The sequence below is a fragment of the Neophocaena asiaeorientalis genome, unplaced genomic scaffold, assembly GCF_003031525.2.
Source record: "Neophocaena asiaeorientalis asiaeorientalis breed wild unplaced genomic scaffold, Neophocaena_asiaeorientalis_V1.1 scaffold648, whole genome shotgun sequence".
NCBI lineage: Eukaryota > Metazoa > Chordata > Mammalia > Artiodactyla > Phocoenidae > Neophocaena > Neophocaena asiaeorientalis.
This window is the reverse complement of record NW_020172781.1, coordinates 8,553,100-8,575,226: the sequence shown is the minus strand read 5'-3', so window position 1 is coordinate 8,575,226 and position 22,127 is coordinate 8,553,100. Positions and strand designations below refer to the sequence as shown.

General features: G+C 38.9%; 1 protein-coding gene across 2 annotated transcripts in view; it reads left to right on the top strand.

Moving 5' to 3' along the window:
- Positions 1–22,127, top strand: part of TTC28 (tetratricopeptide repeat domain 28) — a 540,393-nt gene that overhangs the window by 129,173 nt on the left and 389,093 nt on the right. The window contains exon 1 of one of the 2 annotated variants that reach the window (XM_024741377.1): positions 12,755–13,383. The exons of the other annotated variant lie outside the window; for it this stretch is intronic. Within the exon in view, the coding sequence (XP_024597145.1) occupies positions 13,357–13,383 (27 nt within the window). The 5' untranslated portion in view covers positions 12,755–13,356. Of the gene's footprint in view, positions 1–12,754; positions 13,384–22,127 lie in introns of those variants that run through there. 2 annotated transcript variants of the gene reach the window in all.

The following is a 22,127-nucleotide window of genomic DNA, read 5'->3' as shown; positions in this document are numbered from 1 at the left end:
CAGTGAGAGGCCCGCGTACTGCAAAAAAAAAAAAAAAAAAGATACAGATTAGTTTCATCTTTATTTGGCCTTACTAGCTTTGTTCTGTTTCATTGGTTCTAATGTGTCTAAACCAGACACCATATAGAGCTATGGTGTTCTTAGTGGAATGCTATAAAATATTGACATTTTATTATATCTTTCAAATGCTCTATAGATGATAATTACAGAAAATGGTTTTGTGGTACATAGTTAAAATAAATTAATATCATCAGCACATGTCCATGAATTAAATAACCCATTTAACCAAGAATGTTGTTGATCTGTTTTCTCAACTTTTCATACTGACATTAGTTTCCTAATTTTTAATTTTTGTTGTCTGGTGCTAGAAGATGAGTGATAGCTCATGCCAAAGATTTAAAAGTTTATGAGAGAAAAAGTTTTAAGTAGAGAGAATTATGTATTAACTTAATTTTTCTGTGAATTGGGGAAAGCTGATCACCTTTTAAAAAAATAACAGCTTTATTGTGATATTTTTCACATATAAAATTTACCCTGTTAAAGTGTCAATTCAGTGGTTTTTCATTTATTCACTAAATTGTGCAACCACTATCCAATTCCAAATCATTTTAATCTCTCACCAAATAAACCCTATACCCATTAGCAGCCACTCTTCCTTTCTCTTACTGCCCAGACCCTGGCAACCACTCACTAATCGACTTTGTTTCTAATCGACTTTTTGCCGGTTCTGACATTTCATATAAATGGAATCATACAGTATGTGTCACTTTCTTTTTTAGCAGCAGAACATCTGAATCCAAGTCTGGAAACACCAGCATTCTTTTTTTTTTTTTTTTAACGTTATTTTGTTTATTTATTTATACAGTAGGTTCTTATTAGTTATCCATTTTATACATATTAGTGTATATATGTCAATCCCAATCTCCCAGTTCATCCCACCACCACTTCCCCCGCTCCGCGCCACTTTGAAACACCAGCATTCTTAACAAAGCAAATTTGAGCAAAACTTCAGTAATACTGCTAGACTGGATTCCTCATCCCAGCAGGTGGGATGATACACGAAAGTGTTGATTTGATGATAGATTCATCACCCCAGTAAACAGAACATTTCAAGGAGATGCTCTTTTGTTTAGAATTATTAGTGTTGCAAGAGGGAGGAATACCTAGTGGAAATGTGAACATGAAAATCCTTTAAGATACTAAATCAAAAAGGAAAATAATTTAAAATAGTATTTGTATATTTTGGTTAAAATAGTATTTGTATATTTTGGTAGTTATTTGCTATTCAACTTTTGTAATTTACAGTATATAGCTAACCCCAGCTACTAACATGGAAAGTCATCCTTTGCACCATATTCTACGTGCAGAAGACTGCCAATAATTGTGTTAGATGGTATAATTTTTTTTTTAAAAGAGTCCACTGAACTTCAGATTTATTGAGTGTGAAGGATTGACAATGTATCATTTTTATTTATTTATTTTTTTGCGATATGAGGACCTCTCACAGCTGTGGCCTCTCCCGTGGCGGAGCACAGGCTCCGGATGTGCAGGCTCAGCGGCCGTGGCTCACAGGGCCCAGCCGCTCCGTGGCATGTGGGATCTTCCCGGACCGGGGCACGAACCCGTGTCCCCTGCATCGGCAGGCGGACTCTCGACCACTGCGCCACCAGGGAAGCCCTAGATGGTGTAATTGATAAAGAGTGTTTCTGAGGGGGTTGGATCTTCTGAATTACCTTCCATGCAAGTTAGTTTTTGTCTTATATGTGCATTCAGAATAAACAGAAAATTCTTTATGATCTTAATTGCTATTGCTTAATTTGTAATCAGAGTGTCCACTATCTGACCCATTCATATACCTTTGAAATAGGAAGAAAAAGCCCTCTCTTGTTTTTATATGGATGGCCAGATAGACAGCACTTTAAAAATTAGCATATGAATGTTTTGACTATCTCACTTAAGACAGCCTGTCAGTTTGGCAGCTCTGAGCCTGTTATTTCTGTGTCTTCTCTTTTCTCATTTTCATGTTTTGACAAATGAGATTGTACTTTTGACAAGTGATTTGTACTTCATCTAAGGTTTTCAAAGTGTTTTTAATTTATTTATTAAACTATCTTAAAAATCATTTTATCTACCCATTTTTGGGTTAATGTAAGATTCTCTTTAATACAAATGAAAATAGAAAGTGATAGCACTGGAGTTCTTAAATAAAAAACATTATTGGGCAATAATTAATTTTCAGAATAATTATTGCTTAATTTTCAGAAGGTTATATTTTTTTCTATTAAGCATGTTCAGACTTAGGCCAGGGTGTAATACTGATTTAACGGGAAAAACCCCTTCTGGCATTACCTGGGAGAGTGTATCTTTCAGAACTGAATGTATTTACAAGTATCCTTTGGTAAATGAATAAATACCATGCTGAAAATTTTATTGCAAAAGGAAATTCTATGTATTCGTATCATATAACCAACATTAATTTCACTGATTCATTGAATGAATATTTAATGAGTACTTAATATGTGCTGGGACCTGTTCTAAATACTGGACTTACAGTGGTGAACAATACAGATACCACTCCCTAGACCTTACATTCTGTTGGGTGACATAGTGATCAAATGAGTAAATAATGCAATTTCAAATTGTAATATGTGGCTTGAAGAAAACAAAGCAAAGTAAGAGAGATGTAGTCAATTTGGGGAGGGTAGTTGATTTTGTTCAGGAGGATTTCCCTGAGGACTTATTATTTGAAAAGAGACTTGAATATTGAGAAGGAATATCTATTCTGGAAGAATAGATTTCCAGACAGACATAACTGCAACTACCAAGGTCATAAAGGAAACATAAGAAGGCAGGTCTAGCCACAGCACAGTTAAGGAAAAGTATCGGGGGGGTGGGTGGAAGGGGAAGCTGGGACAAAGTGAGAGAGTAGCATTGACATATATACACTACCAAATGTAAAACAGATAGCTAGTGGGAAGCAGCTGCATAGCACAGGGAGATCAGCTCAGTGCTTTGTGACCACCTAGAGGGGTGGAATAGGGAGGGTGGGAGGGAGGCTTAAGAGGGAGGGGATATGGGGATATATGGATACATATAGCTGATTCACTTTGTTATACAGCAGAAATTAACACAACATTGTAAAGCAATTATACTCCAATAAAGATGTAAAAAAAAAAGTATGGTAAGAGAAGAGGGTGAAAGGTAGAGGCTAGATGATGTAGGGAGGGCCTTGTGGGACGTGGTAAAGGCTTTGTTTTTCTATTCTTTGTGCAAAGGGAAGCCTTAAGCAGGTTTCAGACAGGGAACTGCATGATCTGATTCACATTATTGAAAGATCATCCTGGCTACACAGAGAGACTGGATCACAGGAAGCAAATTGAAGCTACTGTAGTAGTCCAGTTGATATTAATGACAACTGTGGCTAAAGAAGAAGGGGTAGAGGTGATGTGAAGTTGCAGGATGTGAATTAGAATTTGTAGGTAGAGAGCTGAGGACTTGGTATTGGATTAGATATTGAGGGCGAGGAAAGGAGCGGAATCAGAGGTAACTGTTTAAAGTTTTGGGCCTGAGCTGCTGGAGGAATAGAGATGCCATTAATTGAGATAAAATAAGACTGTAGAATGACCGATTCTTGGGGGAAAATCAAGAATTTTGTTGAGATGTCTTAGTGAAGATGTTGAATAGGCAGTTATTTATACAAGTCTGGAGCTCAGAGAGGTAGGAATTTGAGGTATAAATATAGGTGTCATCAATTAAGAGATGGTATTTAGACCCTTGGGACTAACTAGCTGAGATCTGAGGAAGTAATTATAGGCAGAAAAGAGAGTAGAAGACTGTGCCTTGGAGCTCTCCAGCGTACATACATATCTGTTCATGCGTATATATTCATGCAAGAAGAACTTGTGTCCCAATATAAACAAAATCAAATGTGTCTGTGTGAGTCAGCCACGGTTCTTAGTTGCAAGTAACAGAAAACAACTGTGACTTCTAATCAAAAGGTACCTGGATTTCAGCCATAATATCCTGGTTGCCAGAGCTGGAACCACCACTGCGGCTGGATGTTGTATATGGTGATGAGCTCCATGGCACTGATGACCGTAGCAACCGGATGTTTCTGTGGGTCCTGCTAGAGTAAATTCTCTCTGTCATTATTCTTTGAGTCACTTGCTTCACTTTCAAACTTCTGGCAAAAAACTTTGCCAGAGGTATTATGTTTTTATCCCAGCTATCGGTTGGTGGATATCAAGTAATTATCTGACCTCTTTGGTTACTGTCATGAGAGATGTTTCCTACATTCCACCAAGACTCGGATAATGGGGAATTCCCCCAAAACAGAGAATGAGAGTTAAGATACCAGGCAGTTCCACAACCATAAACAGGTGTCTATTTGGTGAGTGTCATCCATTTGGTTGCTTATAAATTCATAGCAACAAGTCAGTATAGTGCCTCCAAATGGACCTCAAGAATAATATTTTTTTTCTACTGACTCTTTTCTCAAAGCCTGTTTCCTGCCATAGGATTGAAAAGAGATCTACTTTCCCTGTGTTCCTTTTAAGCATAGCCAGAGAAATATAGCCTCTTTTGGTTAAAAACACACAAGTAAATAAGCCCCCAGTTCAAGCATCTTTATTAAGTAAACCTTAATGTATTAAAACACACATGTAATTACTACCCTTGCACATTCAGGATTCCTTTAAGAAGGTTCATAAACCCAAAGCTGTATATTCTGCCCCAAATATCTGACCACTGAATTTACTCCAGATAAATTCTCTAAATTTTAACTAAAGATAACATATGCTGAAGTTTCTCCCAGATTGATAAATTATATAACAGAAAAATTACACATGCCCTATAGCTATGGCTACCTGGCAGAGAGAAGTAACAAGATTGTAGCCCAAAATATTATAGTCCATTGATCTGATCTATATGAGAAAATTGTAACACAGTCATAGTATTCTTAAGATGGAAGATTAGGACTTCCCTGGTGGTGCAGTGGTTAAGAATCTGCCTGCCAATGCAGGGGGCACGGGTTCGAGCCCTGGTCCGGGAAGATACCATATGCCACGGAGCAACTAAGCCTGTTTGCCACAACTACTGAGCCTGTGCTCTAGAGCCTGCGAGCCACAACTGCTGAGCCCGTATGCTTAGAGCCTGAGCTCTGCAACAAGAGGAGCCACCGCAATGAGAAGCCTGCGCACTGCAACGAAGAGTAGCCCCTGCTCGCTGCAACTAGAGAAAGCCCACATGCAGCAATGAAGACCCAACACAGCCAAAATAAATAAATAAATACATAAAATAAAATTTAAGAAAAAGATTAATTTCTTACCAAAGAGATAACAAAGTATTTCCAGGCTAGTGCGCATGTCCTTTAATAAGCTTCATTGGAAAATGACTGAATGCTGGACTTCTTCAGTGAGTGCTAGATTTTGTTGTCTTCCTTCAAAGAGTATTGAACTTTGTTCTGCCAGATAGTTGTTACTTGTAGATTAAATGTGCTTTTTTCAAGATTTGTTTTTAAGCTTTGTTAGGGTGAGTTTACAGTATATTTTAGTTAACCTCTTCTGTTAAGAAATGACTTTTCTGAGGTCTCTACTGAATGTCCCAGGTATTCCCTCCACTCTGGCTATTGGAACTTGAAAGACTTGCAGCCCTAGAGAGTTCTGACAGTTGTTCTGCTTACAGCTTCCCTTCACTTAGCCTTGTGGAGTTTTGCCCTACATTGGGCAATGTTATATTCAACCAGAACTCAAGAAGCCCCTGTGTTGATCTCTGGAGCACCTGTCCACGTAGCCCCCTTAGAGTTCATTTTCTCCGTTTCTCTACCCGGAATGTTCCAGCTTCGTTGGCTTCCTCAAACTGAACTCTGTCTCCTCACGACCATTGTGCTCTGCTTGGGATCCCCTTCCTGCTCTGTGGTCCGGAAAGTGCCTCCAGGCAGAAATCCAGGGTGATCATAGGGGTTACCTCATTTGTTTTGCTTCTCTCAAGGTTCATAGTACTGTGTGCATATTGTTGTCTGAAACAGTACGAAAACAGTGTTTTTCCTGTATTTTATCCAGTTTTCTAGTTACGCCAGGAGAGTAAGCCTGGTCCCAGTTGCTCTGTTATGAACAGAAATCCCATTAGAAAAATGATTTTACCAGTGAAACACATAAAGATTAGTTCTGGCAGCTTGTGGCCCTTAATATATAATCAACACAAAATCCATGGTATGATGAAGAAAGAGAAAAAAATTAGGGTTAGCATAGTAAAACAACCACAATAACAACAATGCTAAACATATAGCGTTATATGCAGGTTATATTATATATGTGTATAATTACATATATAGTTTCATACTCCCAACAACCATACTTAGATAGTTGCTATTATTATCTCCATTTTACAGAGTTGGAAATTGAGGTACAGAAAAATGAATTAATCCAGGGTCACACAGCTAGTATATGGTGGATCTAAGGTTTGAACCAGGCATTATTAGCCAAATAAAAATTGCTGCCTCAGGAAACTGGGTAGGTCTCCCACCCATCCCAACTGAGCAGTGAATTATGTTGTATTTTTTTCTTTTTACACCAAAGCTTTATACATGTCACCATTATGTGAATGACCCACAAATCTCTTTATAGCTATAGCTGTAGACATAGATATATATCCTTACCTCCAGACAATCCCTCCACCTACCTACTTTACATTCCTGTGTATCTCTTACCACTACCTCGGACCTATAAGTCTCAAACTAAATTTAGTACCTACCTGTTCTTTCTGTGACCCATATTTTAGTTAGTAGGGTATCTCTTTTTCTAAAAGATGACGAAAAATTTGGGGATCATCTTTAAATACTTCCTTCTCTGTCTCTTTCATGTAACAAGTTCTTAGGACCTGTTTTACTTGTGAAATGTCTCTCAAGAAGGGCCTTTTTCCGCTTATGCTGCCCTAATTCAAGACCTCTTCATCCCTTATTGATCTTTTGTAATAGAAACTTATTTGGCCTTCCTGTCTTTATTGTTCTCATATTCTTCCTGTCCTTCACAGTACTTCCAGAGTTAGCATAAAACTCAAATAGATTTGCTAATGCCTTGATTAAAACCCTGTGCTGCTCATCATTGTATTCTAAGTCAGGGATTAATAACAAGGCTTTGGAGTCTGACTCCAATTTCCTTTCTTCTAGCCATGATTCTTTGGGAATTTACTTAACCCTTTAGCCTTAATTTCCTCTCCTGTAAAATGGGCATAATGATAGTTCCTCCTCATAAAGGTGTTAGGAAGAATCAATGAATAAAAAAAAATATATAAAAGACTTCAATGCTTAGCACATACTCAACAGATGAGAGTTATTATTATTATTGTTAAGGTAATAGCATTCACAGCCCTCTAACCTTAAGTCCACTATGCCTTGCCGTGTGTTATATGTGTCAGATCTGTGAGACGACTTGCCAATGTGGCCCATTTTTTCATACGTCCATGTTTTGGCTTATGCTCTTTTCCTTCAGTCTGGCACATTCCTCCCCAAACATTGTCTCAGCTTGTTGAAAGGATACTATGCCACCTCTTCTGTAAAACCTTTCTCTGTTACCACAGTCAGAATTAATTACTCTTTAGGGCTCCCATAGTCTTTTTTTTTTTTTTTTTTGCGGTACGCGGGCCTCTCACTGTCATGGCCTCTCCTGTTGTGGAGCACAGCCTCTGGATGCGCAGTCTCAGCGGCCATGGCTCACGGGCCTAGCCGCTCCGCGGCTTGTAGGATCTTCCCGGACCGGGGCACGAACCCGTTTCCCCTGCATCGGCAGGCGGACTCTCAACCGCTGCGCTACCAGGGAAGCCCAATTATTTCATTCTTTTAGCACTTAGCTTGCGCTAAGAACTTGGGCTCTCAAAGTCAGATGAATGGCAAGATCAGTAGGGTTAGCTGCTATTGTTACTGTTATTTTTATTAGTTGTGTACCTGTCTTCTCCTTCAACCTCACAAGACTGCTCTGTCCTTAAGGGCAAAAATCATCTGATTTATTTTTGTCTCCTTTCACAGTACCTAGTAGAGTCCCTTGTATAGAATGAGTACTCAGTCAATATGTGCTGAATTTACAGGATTGGGCTTCAGCCTGTCTGACACTGTCTGATAGAGTAGAAGGAAGTGAGGTGGATAAAGTTAGAGGTGATTTTTCCTGGATGTTGTAGAACAGTTTACTTCCCAAGGAATGGGAGCATGGTTCTACATCTACTTTGCTGTGTGGCAGAATTCTTATGCAACAGGTTATTTTAGTTTTCTTTTTTTTAGCAAAGCAAGACCTTCAATATTCTGAAAGCACCCAATTGTGTGAAATATCACTAATGAGGCCAAATATTTTGGTCTCACATATGCTTCTACTTTTGTCCCTTTATTTCCTAATATCTCTTTAAATACTTGAAAATAATTTAGAAGTCTTTGGGGAAATTAATATATTTTCCAAATACTGTTTTACATTGAGTTTAATATTCTAAAACCCAATAAATGTAAATAACTATGAAACTAGCTTTTCTGGGCATTTACCCTATGATCAATGTCAGACATATCACTCCTTAGGAAATCTTGAAGAAATTCACAACAATGAAAAAAGGTGTGTTTTCTCCATTCATTTCCTCTTTCTTGCTTTTGTTCAGATTTGAATAGACAAGAAGTTATTGAGGAAAATACTACTTTAATAGACTGTTTTACAGTATCTCCCTTTAGGGAAGTGATTTGCAAAGTGCTATGTTTAGAAATGGAGTGGTACAAACGCCTTTTAGTAGCTGCATATCTGAGAAACTGTGTTCTTGCTGTTGACATTGGATCTTTGAAACAATAAGCTAAATTACAACATTCTGAGCTGTGTTAGCTTGGTACCTCTATATAAATAATTTCCAAGGGAGAAAGTATACTGGTATAATAGTAATTCTATAAACATTTCAGATATAATTACCAAGTCAGTTTGGATTAAGCAAAATAAATAAACAAAGGCACAAAGAAAAAAGCAGGATGATTTAATATAGTATTCATACTTACAGGCTTCTAGGTAATGGTCTTCTTTCGAGTGGTACCTACTAAATGAAAGCTGCAACACTCACCAGTCAGCAGTGAAAGAAATGCCATATAAATAAGTGACCCAAAGGAAATATACCTAAAAAATTGAAAACCAGTTTAAAACTTCACTTTGAAGTCTTAGATTATGTCGAAACATAAATATATTTCCTCTGTCTCCTTTGTTACAGTCCACTGTTCTCAGACTCCCTCTCCCCCAATTTAAGTAACTTTGTCTTTTATTAAGTCCAACAACATCTGAGCATGGGAGATTGCTCTTCAGTCCACAGACCATGTGTGGTATGCATATGGATTCACAGATGCCCTCAAAAAACCACCCCATAGATTAGGAACCATGTAGGTCTCTTAATTTACATATGGGAAAGTGAAGCCTTGAGTGGTTAAATCAACAGTCACAAATTATGACTTGCAGATGGAATTTAGACCTACAGGCATGTTTTGTTTGGCCTGTTAGGATGCTTTAAAACTTTTGAGCAAACAATTAAAATCAGGAAAATTTTAGCTTCTCATGAAAATTTAGAGGATCTGGCACCGTTGGACTGATATTCCTGTATGACATCAATTGACTAGCATTATGTAGCATGTAGCAATTCCCTCTTTTACATGATTTATCTTTCTCCAGATTTACAATCCTTACAATTCCCTTTTATCTTACACCTGACTCTGTTTCATTTATTCATGTCATCTGCCTTGCCCTTCTGATAATTTTTGTTGTATAGCAAGTTAGAGGCAGAGTAAAAAATAGAAACTTTTATCTTGACCTCTAAGCAATTGTAGGTTCCTGCCCCCATCACTCAGGCGTTGGTTTTTAAGCCTTGGATTCTAGTCCTTCCATTACCGTTGACTTGCTGGGTGGCATTGAAGGGGTCAGTTAACTCCTGTGAATTTCAGTTTTGATATCTATCATATCTGTCAAATGGTCATTATAAGCATTTTAATTATGCACATAATTTAAAAATCCAAAGGTTTATATACAAAACAGCCTCATAAAATCATGGTTAATATTTTGTTATATTAGATTGCTTAAAAATGCTGCTTCAGTCATGCCTCTTGACTACTCTCAGTACCTTTAATGCCCTGCATCCTACAGGATAAAGTCCAAATTTCTTTGCCTTACAGTGCTCCCTACCATCTGGTTCCAACATACCTTGCCAAAGTATCTTTTACTTTATATGGAATGGAATGGAATGGAATTTCCCTCATTCATCATTCAATCTCTACCCTCCCTTCATTCTTTTATCCCATAAATATTGAACACATCTGCTGTGCCAGGCACTATGCTGGGCACTGAGGATTACAAAGCTGAACAAGACAGAGTTTCTGCCTCTAACGTTCTCATTCTTAAGCCTTATATTTTAGGCAGGTCAATATATTTTGTATCTTGAATACATCTTGTATAGGCTTGCCTCCTTTGCTCACACTATTCTCCCTTTTCTTTTTCTTTCATTATTTCACTCAACAAATATTTAATGATTGCTTATTGTATCAGGCACTGTTCACTGGGTGTTGATATTATACAGAGTAAAGTCCCTGCTCCCTTGGAATTTATATTCTTGGGGATATAAGACATTAAATAAATAAAATATATGTCATAAAGGCTATGAAGTAAATGTAGCAGGGTAAGGAAGATAGAAGGTAACGGTCATAGTGCTATTATTTTAGAAGGAATGATGAGAGACAGCCTTTCTAATATGATATTTGAACTGAAGGAACTAAGGGAGGGATCCAAGAGGGTATCTGGAGGAAGGGTGATTCAGGCAGAGGGTGCAACACATATATGCTTGATATATTTAAGGGACAGTGAGGTGGCCAGTATGGCAAGGGCTGAGAAAGGGAGTGGAAGAGGGGTAAGAGATGAGTTCTGAGAGGTAGACGGGTCCAGATCCTGAAGAATGTTACTGCCTGTGGTAAGGACCTTGGCTTTTGGCTGTAGAATGAGTTGTATCTCCTCTGTATAGCTCAGTGGTAGAGCATTTGACTGAATTTCTACTTCAGATTCCTTTGTGACACCTTCTTTGACCATCCCTGTTTACAATGGTTTCTCCTTCCATCTCCTGGAATGCTACTTACCACGTAATTCATTTGTTCAACTGACCAACGCAATGTCTGATTGTCCTCTTATAGGTCTTCAGCTCTGTCCTAACTTCTTTGTAACTTCCTCTAGAGTAGGGACTTAGTTTTATACCTTTCTATCCTACATGATGTTTTGCACCTAGTTGGGACTTAATATATGTTTGTTTTGTGAGGCTCCAGCCTCAGATATCAGCAGTAAGAATTTGAAAGCAATGTTTAAGAAAGAAGTGAAAGGACTTCGTGATAGATTAGACATAGGAATGATGTTAATTAAGGTTTTAGTTTGTGATCCTGGAAGAATGACAGTGCTATGGACAGAGAAGAGAAACTGATTTGGGGATAGATTGATGAATTTAGTTTGGAATTTATTGAACTTCCATGTTAGTAGGATATCCAAGTTAAGCTGTGCAGAATGATTTGGATATGTTAGGACATATACAGAGTATTGGTGTTATTTGTGACTGCTGCCTGCAGTATGTAATTTCAAGAGCAGGGATAGCCTCTTACTCATATATCTAGCATCTGGAACAGGGGCTGGCAAATAATAGGTGCTTGAATCATAGGCACTTAATAGTTTTATTGAGCAGAGAGGTAAGGTTGGTGTGTAGCTATTATGCATATCATGGCTTAACTATATTTGTTAATATTATTATTTTTTAAAAGACAATGATTTCACCATTGAATTTCAGATTCTCAGTCTTAGAAAAAAATCTCAAAAGTAATTTGTTTTAGTTAACTGTTGGGTATTTTAATGACATTTACAATATATCTGATATAGTTAGTGTCCAATCTGCTTATAATCATCCACATCAGCCAGTCCTGCCAATGCATTATAGAACTCTGACATTAATAAGTTAAATATTGTTGAAACAATGGAGTGATGGTACATCAGTTGCTATTATTATGTTCATCAGTTAGTATTCTAGTAGCTTACACTACCCATCAATTCCCAGCTATCAAAGTAGCCTCATGGTGAGAGAAGAATTACTAAACCTGTTGGATGACAAATAATAGAATTACATTGTATTTGGAGATGTGTTTCCTTAAATAGGATGGAATCATTTTTATAGAAGCTGAATGAAATTAAATCTTGATAGCAATATTTTTTATAATAATAAAATTAGTGCTAAATTTAGAGAAGCAGAGTCTATTCTTGATTAAAATTTTTACTTTGTCAGATATCCTAAATCTTTTTCCTTCAAGTCACACTTTTAGATTATATAGCTTTTTGTCTAGAAACCTTTTCTATTCCTTTTTTCTCTCGATATAACTCACAAATCTAGATCTTTTGGAATGGTTTTCTTATTCCGTAGGTCTATTCTGGCTCTGATTCCTTGGGAGCTGTTAGGTGCCTCTGAAACTGTGTACTTACTTTTTGCTTTGGAACAGATGTCGTGGCACTAAGACCCAGAAACCATTTGCTCTGTGTGGCTGGAGCTGGGCAGGCTGTGCTCACACTGAAGGGAAGGAAGTCATTAGTGCAGACTGAGCTGTGGAGTTGGGTTCTTGCAGGATTTCCTTCCAGCCTTTCCCCACTAAGGTTCTTGGGAATAAAAAAAAAAAAAAAAAAAAAATCTAAACACACAAACCAAGTTTTCCTATTTACAGTGTTCAGGGAAGGTAGGCATTTCGGGAAGGGCAGATCCTTTCCCCAAGCTATCCAAGAAAGAAGAGAAAACAGCGTAAAGAAGCTCTGATTACAGATCTTTGGAATTTTCTTTGCTAAATTTTACAAACGAGAAATACACCCAGAATTTTGGGAATTGCTCCAGGCTGCGCGTGAGGGTTTGATTGCTTGTCTAATCTTTTTTTGAGAAGAGGAGAATTCGCCAAAAGGGGTTTGGATGGCAGGAGCCCGGCTGGGTTCGTGCAGCAGCTTGCGTTCTCCCTCTTTTCTCTGAGGGAGGGTCTTTGCAGCCGGCTTGGAGACCCCCTGCCGCAGGCTCTTTTTGCTGGCGCTGGCCTGAGGGGAAAATGCTCCGCTCTGGCAGGAGTACGCTGGTTGCTGCTGGGACTTCCTAGCCCCGTGGGAAGTGTGTTCGTGGTTTGGGGATACTTTTCATTGAACTGAAGGCGAAAAGACTGGACTCTCCTGGGCTCTTTCCCTTCGCAGTGAATATGGGAAAGAATTAGGGGGTGGGAGGGAGGCAGCATGACTTGCAGTCGCCGCTGCCCTGCATCTGTCCCCAGCCCCCAGCCAGCATCTTGATGTTCCACGTATCGGCTGTACAAATATGATGAAATGGCAGCCCCGGAAGAAGGTAAGTGTCCCGGAGTGGGGACGGGGCCCTGATGCCCGATCCAGGGAGGGGTGACAGGGGGCGGTTGCCCTCGGGTCCCTCCACTCCTTCCGTAGTTTGCTGGACGGGCAGGTCCAAGTAGCTCTGTCCCTTTAGGGACTTACACCAGTCCCTTAGGGACGGGTTACCAAGTCTGATCTGCGTCCATTGCCCTCTTAAGTTTTTCCTTCTTGGTATGCCCAGACTCTTCAGGGGTGACAGCTCAGAAACATCCCTTTGCCTTAGAAGCCCGGTGGAGCCAGCCACACGATTAGCTTTGCAGGAGCCAGCCAAGAGCTGCCAGGGTCTAAGGACTCGGTGGCGCCTCGTCTACGGGGAGCCATTTGGGGTTGTATTCCCGACACATTCCAGTGTCCCCGCAGGTGGGTGTTGTAGCACCTACTTCCCCAAGGGGTTAATAGGCTCTGAGCCGCTGGCAGCCGCTTCCCCAGGGCCCCGCTGGGGGGCGAGCATCCCTAGCACAACCGCCCAGCAGCTGGTTCCTGGGCAGCGGGGGCCGCGGGGCCTCCAGCCTGAGCTCCTGGGGCCGGGCCGGCCGGGCCTTCTGCCCGCGGGGCTCCCGGGCGGCTGCGTGGGCCCGCGCGAGTGCACGCGCCGGCCATTGTCACGGGTGTGTGTCTGTGCGTGGCAGCGTGCACGGGCGTGTGTGCATCGATCGTGGGGAAGAGGGGGAGGGGGCACTTTGCTTTTTGCGAGATTATTTCCTAATATGGCTCCTTTGTTGAGAACTCAAGAAAAAAAAATCCAGTGGTTCTATCAAAATAAATTGCTATTGGTCCCAGAAATAACGTTTCTAAATGTGGGACTGGTCGCTACCCCAGGACGTTCAGGGGAGAAAGACAGCTTTCTTCAAGTTGTTGGCGGCTGTAGCTTTGGCTAGGGCTCCCTTTTGCTAACTTGTCTGACTGGCGCTGTTAGGTGAACCCAGTGGTTCACTGCATAGCAGGACGTTTCCCCCCACTTCAAATACCTCATTTGGCCGTGTTTTTTATTGACATTCTTTTGAAGGAAAACAGCGAACTGAACGTGCTGTGCCTCTCCCCAGCCATGACCTGTCTCTGTTAGCAGCTGCCTGGTGTTTTACTTGAACTAGCTAAACTGACTCTTTCTTTGTGGCATGATGTGTGATACCATGTTTTACATCAGAGCTGAAATAGAAATCATGTGTGAAATGCATGAGAAGATATTGTGCATTTGTTTTATTGCTAGAAAATCTAACAAACCCTGCTTCAGTACAGCCTGGTGAATTGAAAGGTTTTCTTTGATATCTAATTTGCTATTTGAAACGAAGTCATTTCTACTGCATTCTGAAGTCAGAATCTCTCATATATTAGTTCTCCTAGAGCTTCTTTCAGTGATATTGGTTTCATGTGTTTTAGTTAAGAGATCCATGCGTCTCTCCCTACCACCCATAAAAATCAGAGTTAGGATGAGGAAAACCCATAGAAGAAACCATATAATTAAGAAATTTAAACAGATTCTGTGTATTCCTGGAGCCCTCCCCCCAATTTCTTCTATATTTGTAAATTGCATATTTGTGAGTACTTTTAAGATGTCTGCAAACTATACATTCATAAATGTCTGTTTTTTCTATTTTACCCGATATGCAGTAACTCATGTGGTTATGTCTGTGGAAACCCCTCTGGGTACTGGTATTGCTTGAACCACGGAAGTATTATTCTTGGCAGTCAGGTGGATTTCTGGACTCTGGAAGATTCTATTTCAAGTGTTAGGATTCACTCTGCAGTATTTACTCACTCTGTGATGCTTAAATTGCTATACCAGAAGGTTGTGTTTATTCACTGCATTCATAATCCCAAATCATCATGTTAGATATAATTCTGCAAAGTTCATAGAAGATTAAAAATTAAGCTGAGCCATTAAGTACTGTGTGATTATTTGGTGGTGGCTTGAGAACAATTCTTCCTTCTACATTGGAAACGGAAGCTTCCTTGGAAGAATATTCAACTCGTGTAGGGCACCAATAAGTGTTTACAAAGATTAGGTTTATTTTTTTACTCTTGCAAGAATACTCACATGATCAGATCATTGCTGTGGTTTCTGGCTGGGTCTGCTAACACATTTGTAGTGGTACAGTCACATGCTATGTGTTTTGTCAAACTGTTTCATAAAAACCATTTATACCACAGATGAAAAGTGATACTACGTTGATGTGATTTTAACAAAGCTAAGAAGATCATCCATAGAATGCTGCCCCAAGCAGCATTTGCTATAGCTGGGCTTCATGGCTAGGATTGATGGTAACTTGCTATCATGGTGCCCTGTCAGCCACTACCAGTGCTGGCTTTTGTAAATTCTGGGCTCACTATGAGAGAACGACCATAGGTTCTAGGTTTCTTTGTTTCTAACTGAGCATGCAGCTGGGGTACATGATTGAAGGGGAGTCCTTTACTCTTCTTTCCTCTGCTTATTTGCTGGGTTTAACTAAATACTAAAATTCAAGATGTGGGCTCTAGAGTATTCAATTAGGGTCTGCTACCTTTTTCACAAAGAAACCACCAGAACACGATTAATCATGTTCCACTCTTAGGACCAGTGAGGAGCTTAGTTGGCCATAGCTTTGCTCCCTCATTTCTGGACACTACCACCAAGATGCTCTTCATCCTTCCCCTTCCTGAAGAAACAGTGATTTTTATCTACCTCTGAATTCCTGGAGCATTTAGAATCTATGCCCTTTTAGGCTGATTGTCCTTTACTGATAGTAAACTTTTTAAATCTTAGCCTCTCAATTATTCTTCAATCTCCTTAAGTTCAGGAACCACGTTTCACACCTCTTTTTTAGTGGCAGGGATAATATAGTTACTCAGTAAATATTTGTTTGATGTAAAAGTAAATAAGAACTATTGCTTTGTAAAACTTGTATTTATTTTTAGGGTGGTATGATCTTTAAATGTAAAAAGGTTCAGAATGTTTCAGTTGACTCATAGGTATTAGACTGTAGTGGATTATTAAAGAAAACCAGAATATTTCGGCACTCACTTCTAATCTTTTGTAGACAACTTCAGGGAGGGGACAGCTACACTTTCCACACAGGCTCCTGTGGCAGTCATTGTTAAAACACACTATCAGGCTCCGGATCCAGTATCATGATCCTTTTATTAACATAACCTTATTGGCCTGGCAAAATATACTTTCCCATGTTCTCACGTTAATAGGCTATCATGCAGCACGTTATTTTTATCTTGTATTTGCAGAAATGATAGTAATTAAAATGCTCATCTCATAGGAACATGTTTGTTTACAATTCTGAAGTGATTTTTGCTCTTTAAAATCCACGGATTAGTATCAGATAACACTGTGTAAATAAGACTGTAGTCAAAACCTTCAGGAAAACTGCTGCTGATTGGATTTTTTCATTCCTTATCTAATGTTATTTTACTGTTCACACGTAATAAAAGATCATTAATAGGAATATGTCATATAAGCTACATTAATTATGTCATTTGAGAATCATATGATGTATTTATCTTGTTCTACTTGTCACATTAATATAATGTGAATCTGGCTTCTTAAATGACTTCTCTGATAGAGCTTCATTTATTTCAAAGCTCACTAATAAGGATTGTGTCCTGTAAATTTGTGTCTCGGAATAGCTTATTGCTTTTACAAAAGAGTGTATTTCAAATCCCTGAACTTTTTCTATGATAAAGCATTTTGTTTCTGGATTAGAAAGCTAAGTCTCAAATTTTAATACAGCTATACCAAATTACTTAGTTACCTCCCTAAATGCTGTGCTAGTTGATATTATTATATTATTCATTTTGGACCACAGTTTGTTTATAGTATAAAATTAGACTTAAAAATAAGCATTGTGGACAAAAGAAGTTTTAAAGAGAAGTCTTAGAAATTTCATGATAAAGGTCTTTCTGCAGATCCATCTATATACCATTCCCAGATCAGTGCAATCTAGAGACCCGGGTTTTGGTTCTGGCAGTTCCCATGACTTGTGTCCTTGGGCATGTCATTTAATCTTTCACATCTGACTCCCCACTGTTATAGTTTAGCGCCTCATTGTCATTTGCTGGATCTATTGCAAATGGCATCCTAATGATTTTTCTTTTTCTTGTCTCTTTTTTCCTCTAATTTTCCCTTCTTATTCCTTCTAGAGTAATTGTTTAAAGAAACACATGTATTTATTCACCTTATTAAAACTCTGCCGTGTCTTTCCATTGTCTAGTAGATGTCTCCAAAGTGGGGTGAACATACCTTGGGCTAGGGAGTGTGCAAGAAAATGACTGGGTTATGGGGAAATATGAGGACTTCTGTTTTTGTGGGTTTTTTTTTTTGCAGTACGCGGGCCTCTCAGTGTTGTGGCCTCTCCTGTTGCGGAGCACAGGCTCCGGACGCGCAGGCTCAGCGGCCATGGCTCACGGGCCTAGCCGCTCCGCGGCATGTGGGATCTTCCTGGACTGGGGCACAAACCCATGTCCCCTGCATCGACAGGTGGACTCTCAACCACTGCGCCACCAGGGAAGCCCATATTTTTGTGTATTTTCTTTAATCTAAAAGAATAAGAAATAAATTAAGCTGTACTCTCAATACAGTTTGCCACTCTTCCCTTGTTTGTTTGGGAGCCACAAGGGGTTCTTAGTGGTGCCCTCTCATTGTTCATGCCAGTCATTTGTTCACCTTCAGTGTGCTGTGGTGTACTTAGTTTCTATCATAAAAGATCTTGCCTTAAGTGATTAATTTTATTAAAGAGGAGAAGAAAACAGAAGAATGTAGTGTACGTTATATAGTATAGTGATGAAGAAGATGGGCTCTGAAGCTAGACTGCCTGGGTTTGAATTCCAGTACAGCCTCTTAGTAGCTGCATAGCCAAGTTATTTAGCCTCTCTGTACTTCAGATGTCTCATCTATTTAATACGAGTGGCCACCTAGCTCTTGGTGTGACTTTGAACATATAATGTAAAATGCTTACAAGGAGTGTCTGGCACATAAAATGTGCTACTACACTTTTCCTGTTAGTGTGATGGTACCCTGTAATCTAGCTGGACACAGCTTACCGGGCTTCTGTGCATTTGTACATACTTCTTCCTTTGCATAGAATGTCTTCTTATACTCTTCTTAACTTGCTTCCTTTTGTCACTGGTCATGCCTTAAGAACTAATTCAATCTTCTCGTCCTTAGTGAATCTTTCTACGTAATGGCTGGGTATAGTTGGCCACACCCTCCTTTGACCATACTTGTATGAGCCATAGTCATAGCTCTGTACTGTAACTGTCAGTATGTCTGCCTCTATCAGTGTAAGGTTGAGGGCACAGGCACAGAGTAGGAACTGAAAGAGTGAATATTTGAAAAAATGCAACGTTTATGGAATATGATGGTCAGTGATCTTCAACCAGCTGGCAAGATTCTCTGACTTGCCAGTTATTGGAAATGCCTAACTTGCAAGTTTATCTCTTTTTCTTACCCTCTCAGAACACCATATTGACTATGTGTCAGGGTGATTCATTAAAGGGATAATCTTAACTCCTTACCTATTAAAAATAAAGTCCCAGTTATGAGGTAATGGCTGCACAACATTGTGTGTGTGCTGAATGCAACTGAATTGTACACTTCAAAATGGTTAATTTTATGTTATATGAACTTTACCTCAAATGAAAAAAAGGGGGGAAAAGTTACAGTTATTTGTGATACATCTCACAGCTGGATCACAAGATACAAGTGCAGCAATACCATGGTTGTAAACCACTGGAGTAAATCTTTATTCCCTTCAGCCCGAAATATTTTGGATCTTGTAAAACTGGTAGGGAATGGTCATCTATAGAAAACTACTTCCAGGGACATTTGAGAAGCTGGGAATAGTTGATAGACTTGATACGAAGTGAAAGAAGTCAATGATGAGGAAATCTGATTTGGCATGTTTACTGTTCAGGAGCTAGCCAGTAAACATTGCCATTGTGAAAGGCTACAGAGTTGAGCTGGCCCAACTTCAGGAAAAGGCGCCAGCAGCCACCTTCATTTTGCTGGTCAGTCACAGTGGTGACATGCTGTGGAAAACACAGCGGAAGCAAGAGAAAACCTGAAATCCCAGCCGGCCTTGTCAGCTTTAACTTCCACAGCAAATTCATTATATCATTAATAACAATGTATGTCTCAGCTTTAAGACTTTGCTTTTTATTGATGTGCTAAAACCATGCAGTTTCATTGAAAGCTATAAAAATTATATCATTCAACTGACATTTTTAGGATATATATGATGCTTTTGTCCTGTACTTTCTTGTTAGTGCCCCCTTTTAGATTTTTGTAGCTAAGAGGCGTATTCTCACATGATTGAGCCCTTTAACTATATTCCTTTTTTCAGCACACTTTGTTATTTATTCTGTTAGAGCGTTTTGTCTTCGTTGAGTATTCTATTCTTTTAGCATATATCGTAAGGAAAAACATAAAATTGTATCCTTTGGCTTACACCTTCTGTGTAATAAACTTAACATTTCTGGAAAAAGTACCTGAAATAAACTTGATGTCAGCTGTCAAAGCTGCACATAAGCTTTCTGCTGGTAGACGTCTCTCAGTTTGGACTATCAAAGGACTGAAATTTCTATAGCTTACGTCTGGTTATGTAAGCCAGTGTCCATTCATGAATGCACTTATATTTCCAGCATTATTTACTTTGTGGGAGGTAATATTTTGGATTTATATCAAGTTGGAAGACTGAGGCTTGTGGAAACACAGATTTTTGAGGTAGTTCTGAGTTAGAGAGCAGTTACCATTTGGAATAGGGACAAAGTGGAGTTGGGAGCCAGAAGCTTATTGCGGGAACTCATTGTGTTTGGATATATACTCTCCTAAACACACAATATTCGTAGACTTGAACCTAGAAAGATAATAGTGGGAGTAGAGAAGGAAGAAACCTTCAAGGAAACTTTGTTGTACATCCTGGGATAACTTATGTCCTATATCGACAAAACAACATTTATTATCAATAGATAAGAAATTGGGATTTTAAAATGGATAAATGATTCCTTATTGTGACATGTCCAATGTAGGCGTTCCTTGTTTTAAGGAAAATCAAAATACAATATTTGAATCTGAAAACAAACTGAATGCCAACTTGTTTTATATAACTAAAAACTTTGAATGTCCATTATATTTATCTGGTTCATTACGTAATTGCTCTGACAATTAATTGTTAAGCGTATTTTATATTTTAAATATTTATAAATGAACATAATGGATATGCACACACTCATTTTCAGGATTATGTTAAATTGTGGTTATCTGTGAAAAGCTGAAATGCTTAAGCCCAGATCTGTCAGATATTTTTGGAAACGTGTTTGCAGAGTTGAGATTCTCAGGCATAAATAAATAAGATTATTATGTTTTTGAGAAGTAGGAAGAAAATGTCATAGTGAGTGATGGTGGACCCATGATCATTTTGGTGGACTTTGGGTCTTTATTACTTAATAATTAGTTTTTTCCAACAGAGGGTAGGCTAGAGAAATAAAAGATAAATGCAAACTACTTTATTGTTAATAATTTTGGTAAATATATTAGGTTGAACCATGTGAAACTGCTGATGTTTCACCATCTTTTACCTACAAAACTAGAAATTTACTTTGGTTCAATTAGTATTGGGGGGTTAGGAATGGTGGTGATAAATATTGAAATTAAGACTAAAATGTATTTGAGGGATTAGTTATGAATTTTAATATTCTGTAGTCACCATGGTTTTTATGGAAAATCACTATGCTAATATTTATCTGTGGTGTTCTTGTGAATTTCTTGTTAACTCAAACTTAATTCATTAACTGCCAGCCCTTGTTAAATTTCAACCATTTTTTAATGTGAAATTTTCTAAAATATATAACACATTTTCTATCTTCTTAAACAGAAGGCACTAAGCTTCTCCTGATTACTCAGGATTATTGTCACAAACATGAATTACTCTACTTTGGCATAATGCAGCACTACTATAGGAGCTTTTAAGGAACGTAGAATTATTTGTTCCTATACTGACTGACCCCAGATTGTTCTTTTGTGTCTTTTAAAATATTTTTGGGACTTCCCTGGTGGTGCGGTGGTTAAGAATCCACCTGCCAGTGCAGGGGACACGGGTTTGATCCCTGGTCTGGGAAGATCCCACATGCTGCGGGGCAACTAAGCCTATGCGCCACAACTAAGCCCGTGCTCTAGAGCCTGCGAGCCACAACTACTGAGCCCGCATGCCACAACTATTGGAGCCTGCGTGCCTAGGGCCCGTGCTCTGCAGTAAGAGAAGCCACCGCAATGAGAAGCCCGCACACTGCAATGAAGAGTAACCCCCAGTCGCCGCAACTAGAGAAAGCCTGCGCACAGCAACAAAGAACCAATGCAGCCAAAAATAAATAAATAAATAACTTTATTTAAAAAGAAATACTTTTATGATGTCTTTGTGTGGTTTTTACCTTTCTTTCCATGTTGCCCAAAGTAATGCTGCTGTCATGTGCCTACTTCTTGCAATTCTGTTTTATGTATTTGTTTCCTATCTGTGGTGGGTGAGAAGTTCAGCTAACTGAGCCTTAGCTTGTGACTGAGATGAAAGTAAGTAGACTCTGAATGAATGAGGGTTTCTCTTATGGGTGTATGAACTTTAGAGTATGAACTGTGACTTTCTATTTTGACTACTTAAAGGGTTTTTTTTTTTTTAATACTTTCTGGTTTTAGGCTATGTTTTAGATGTTTAAGATGGTTAATAAATG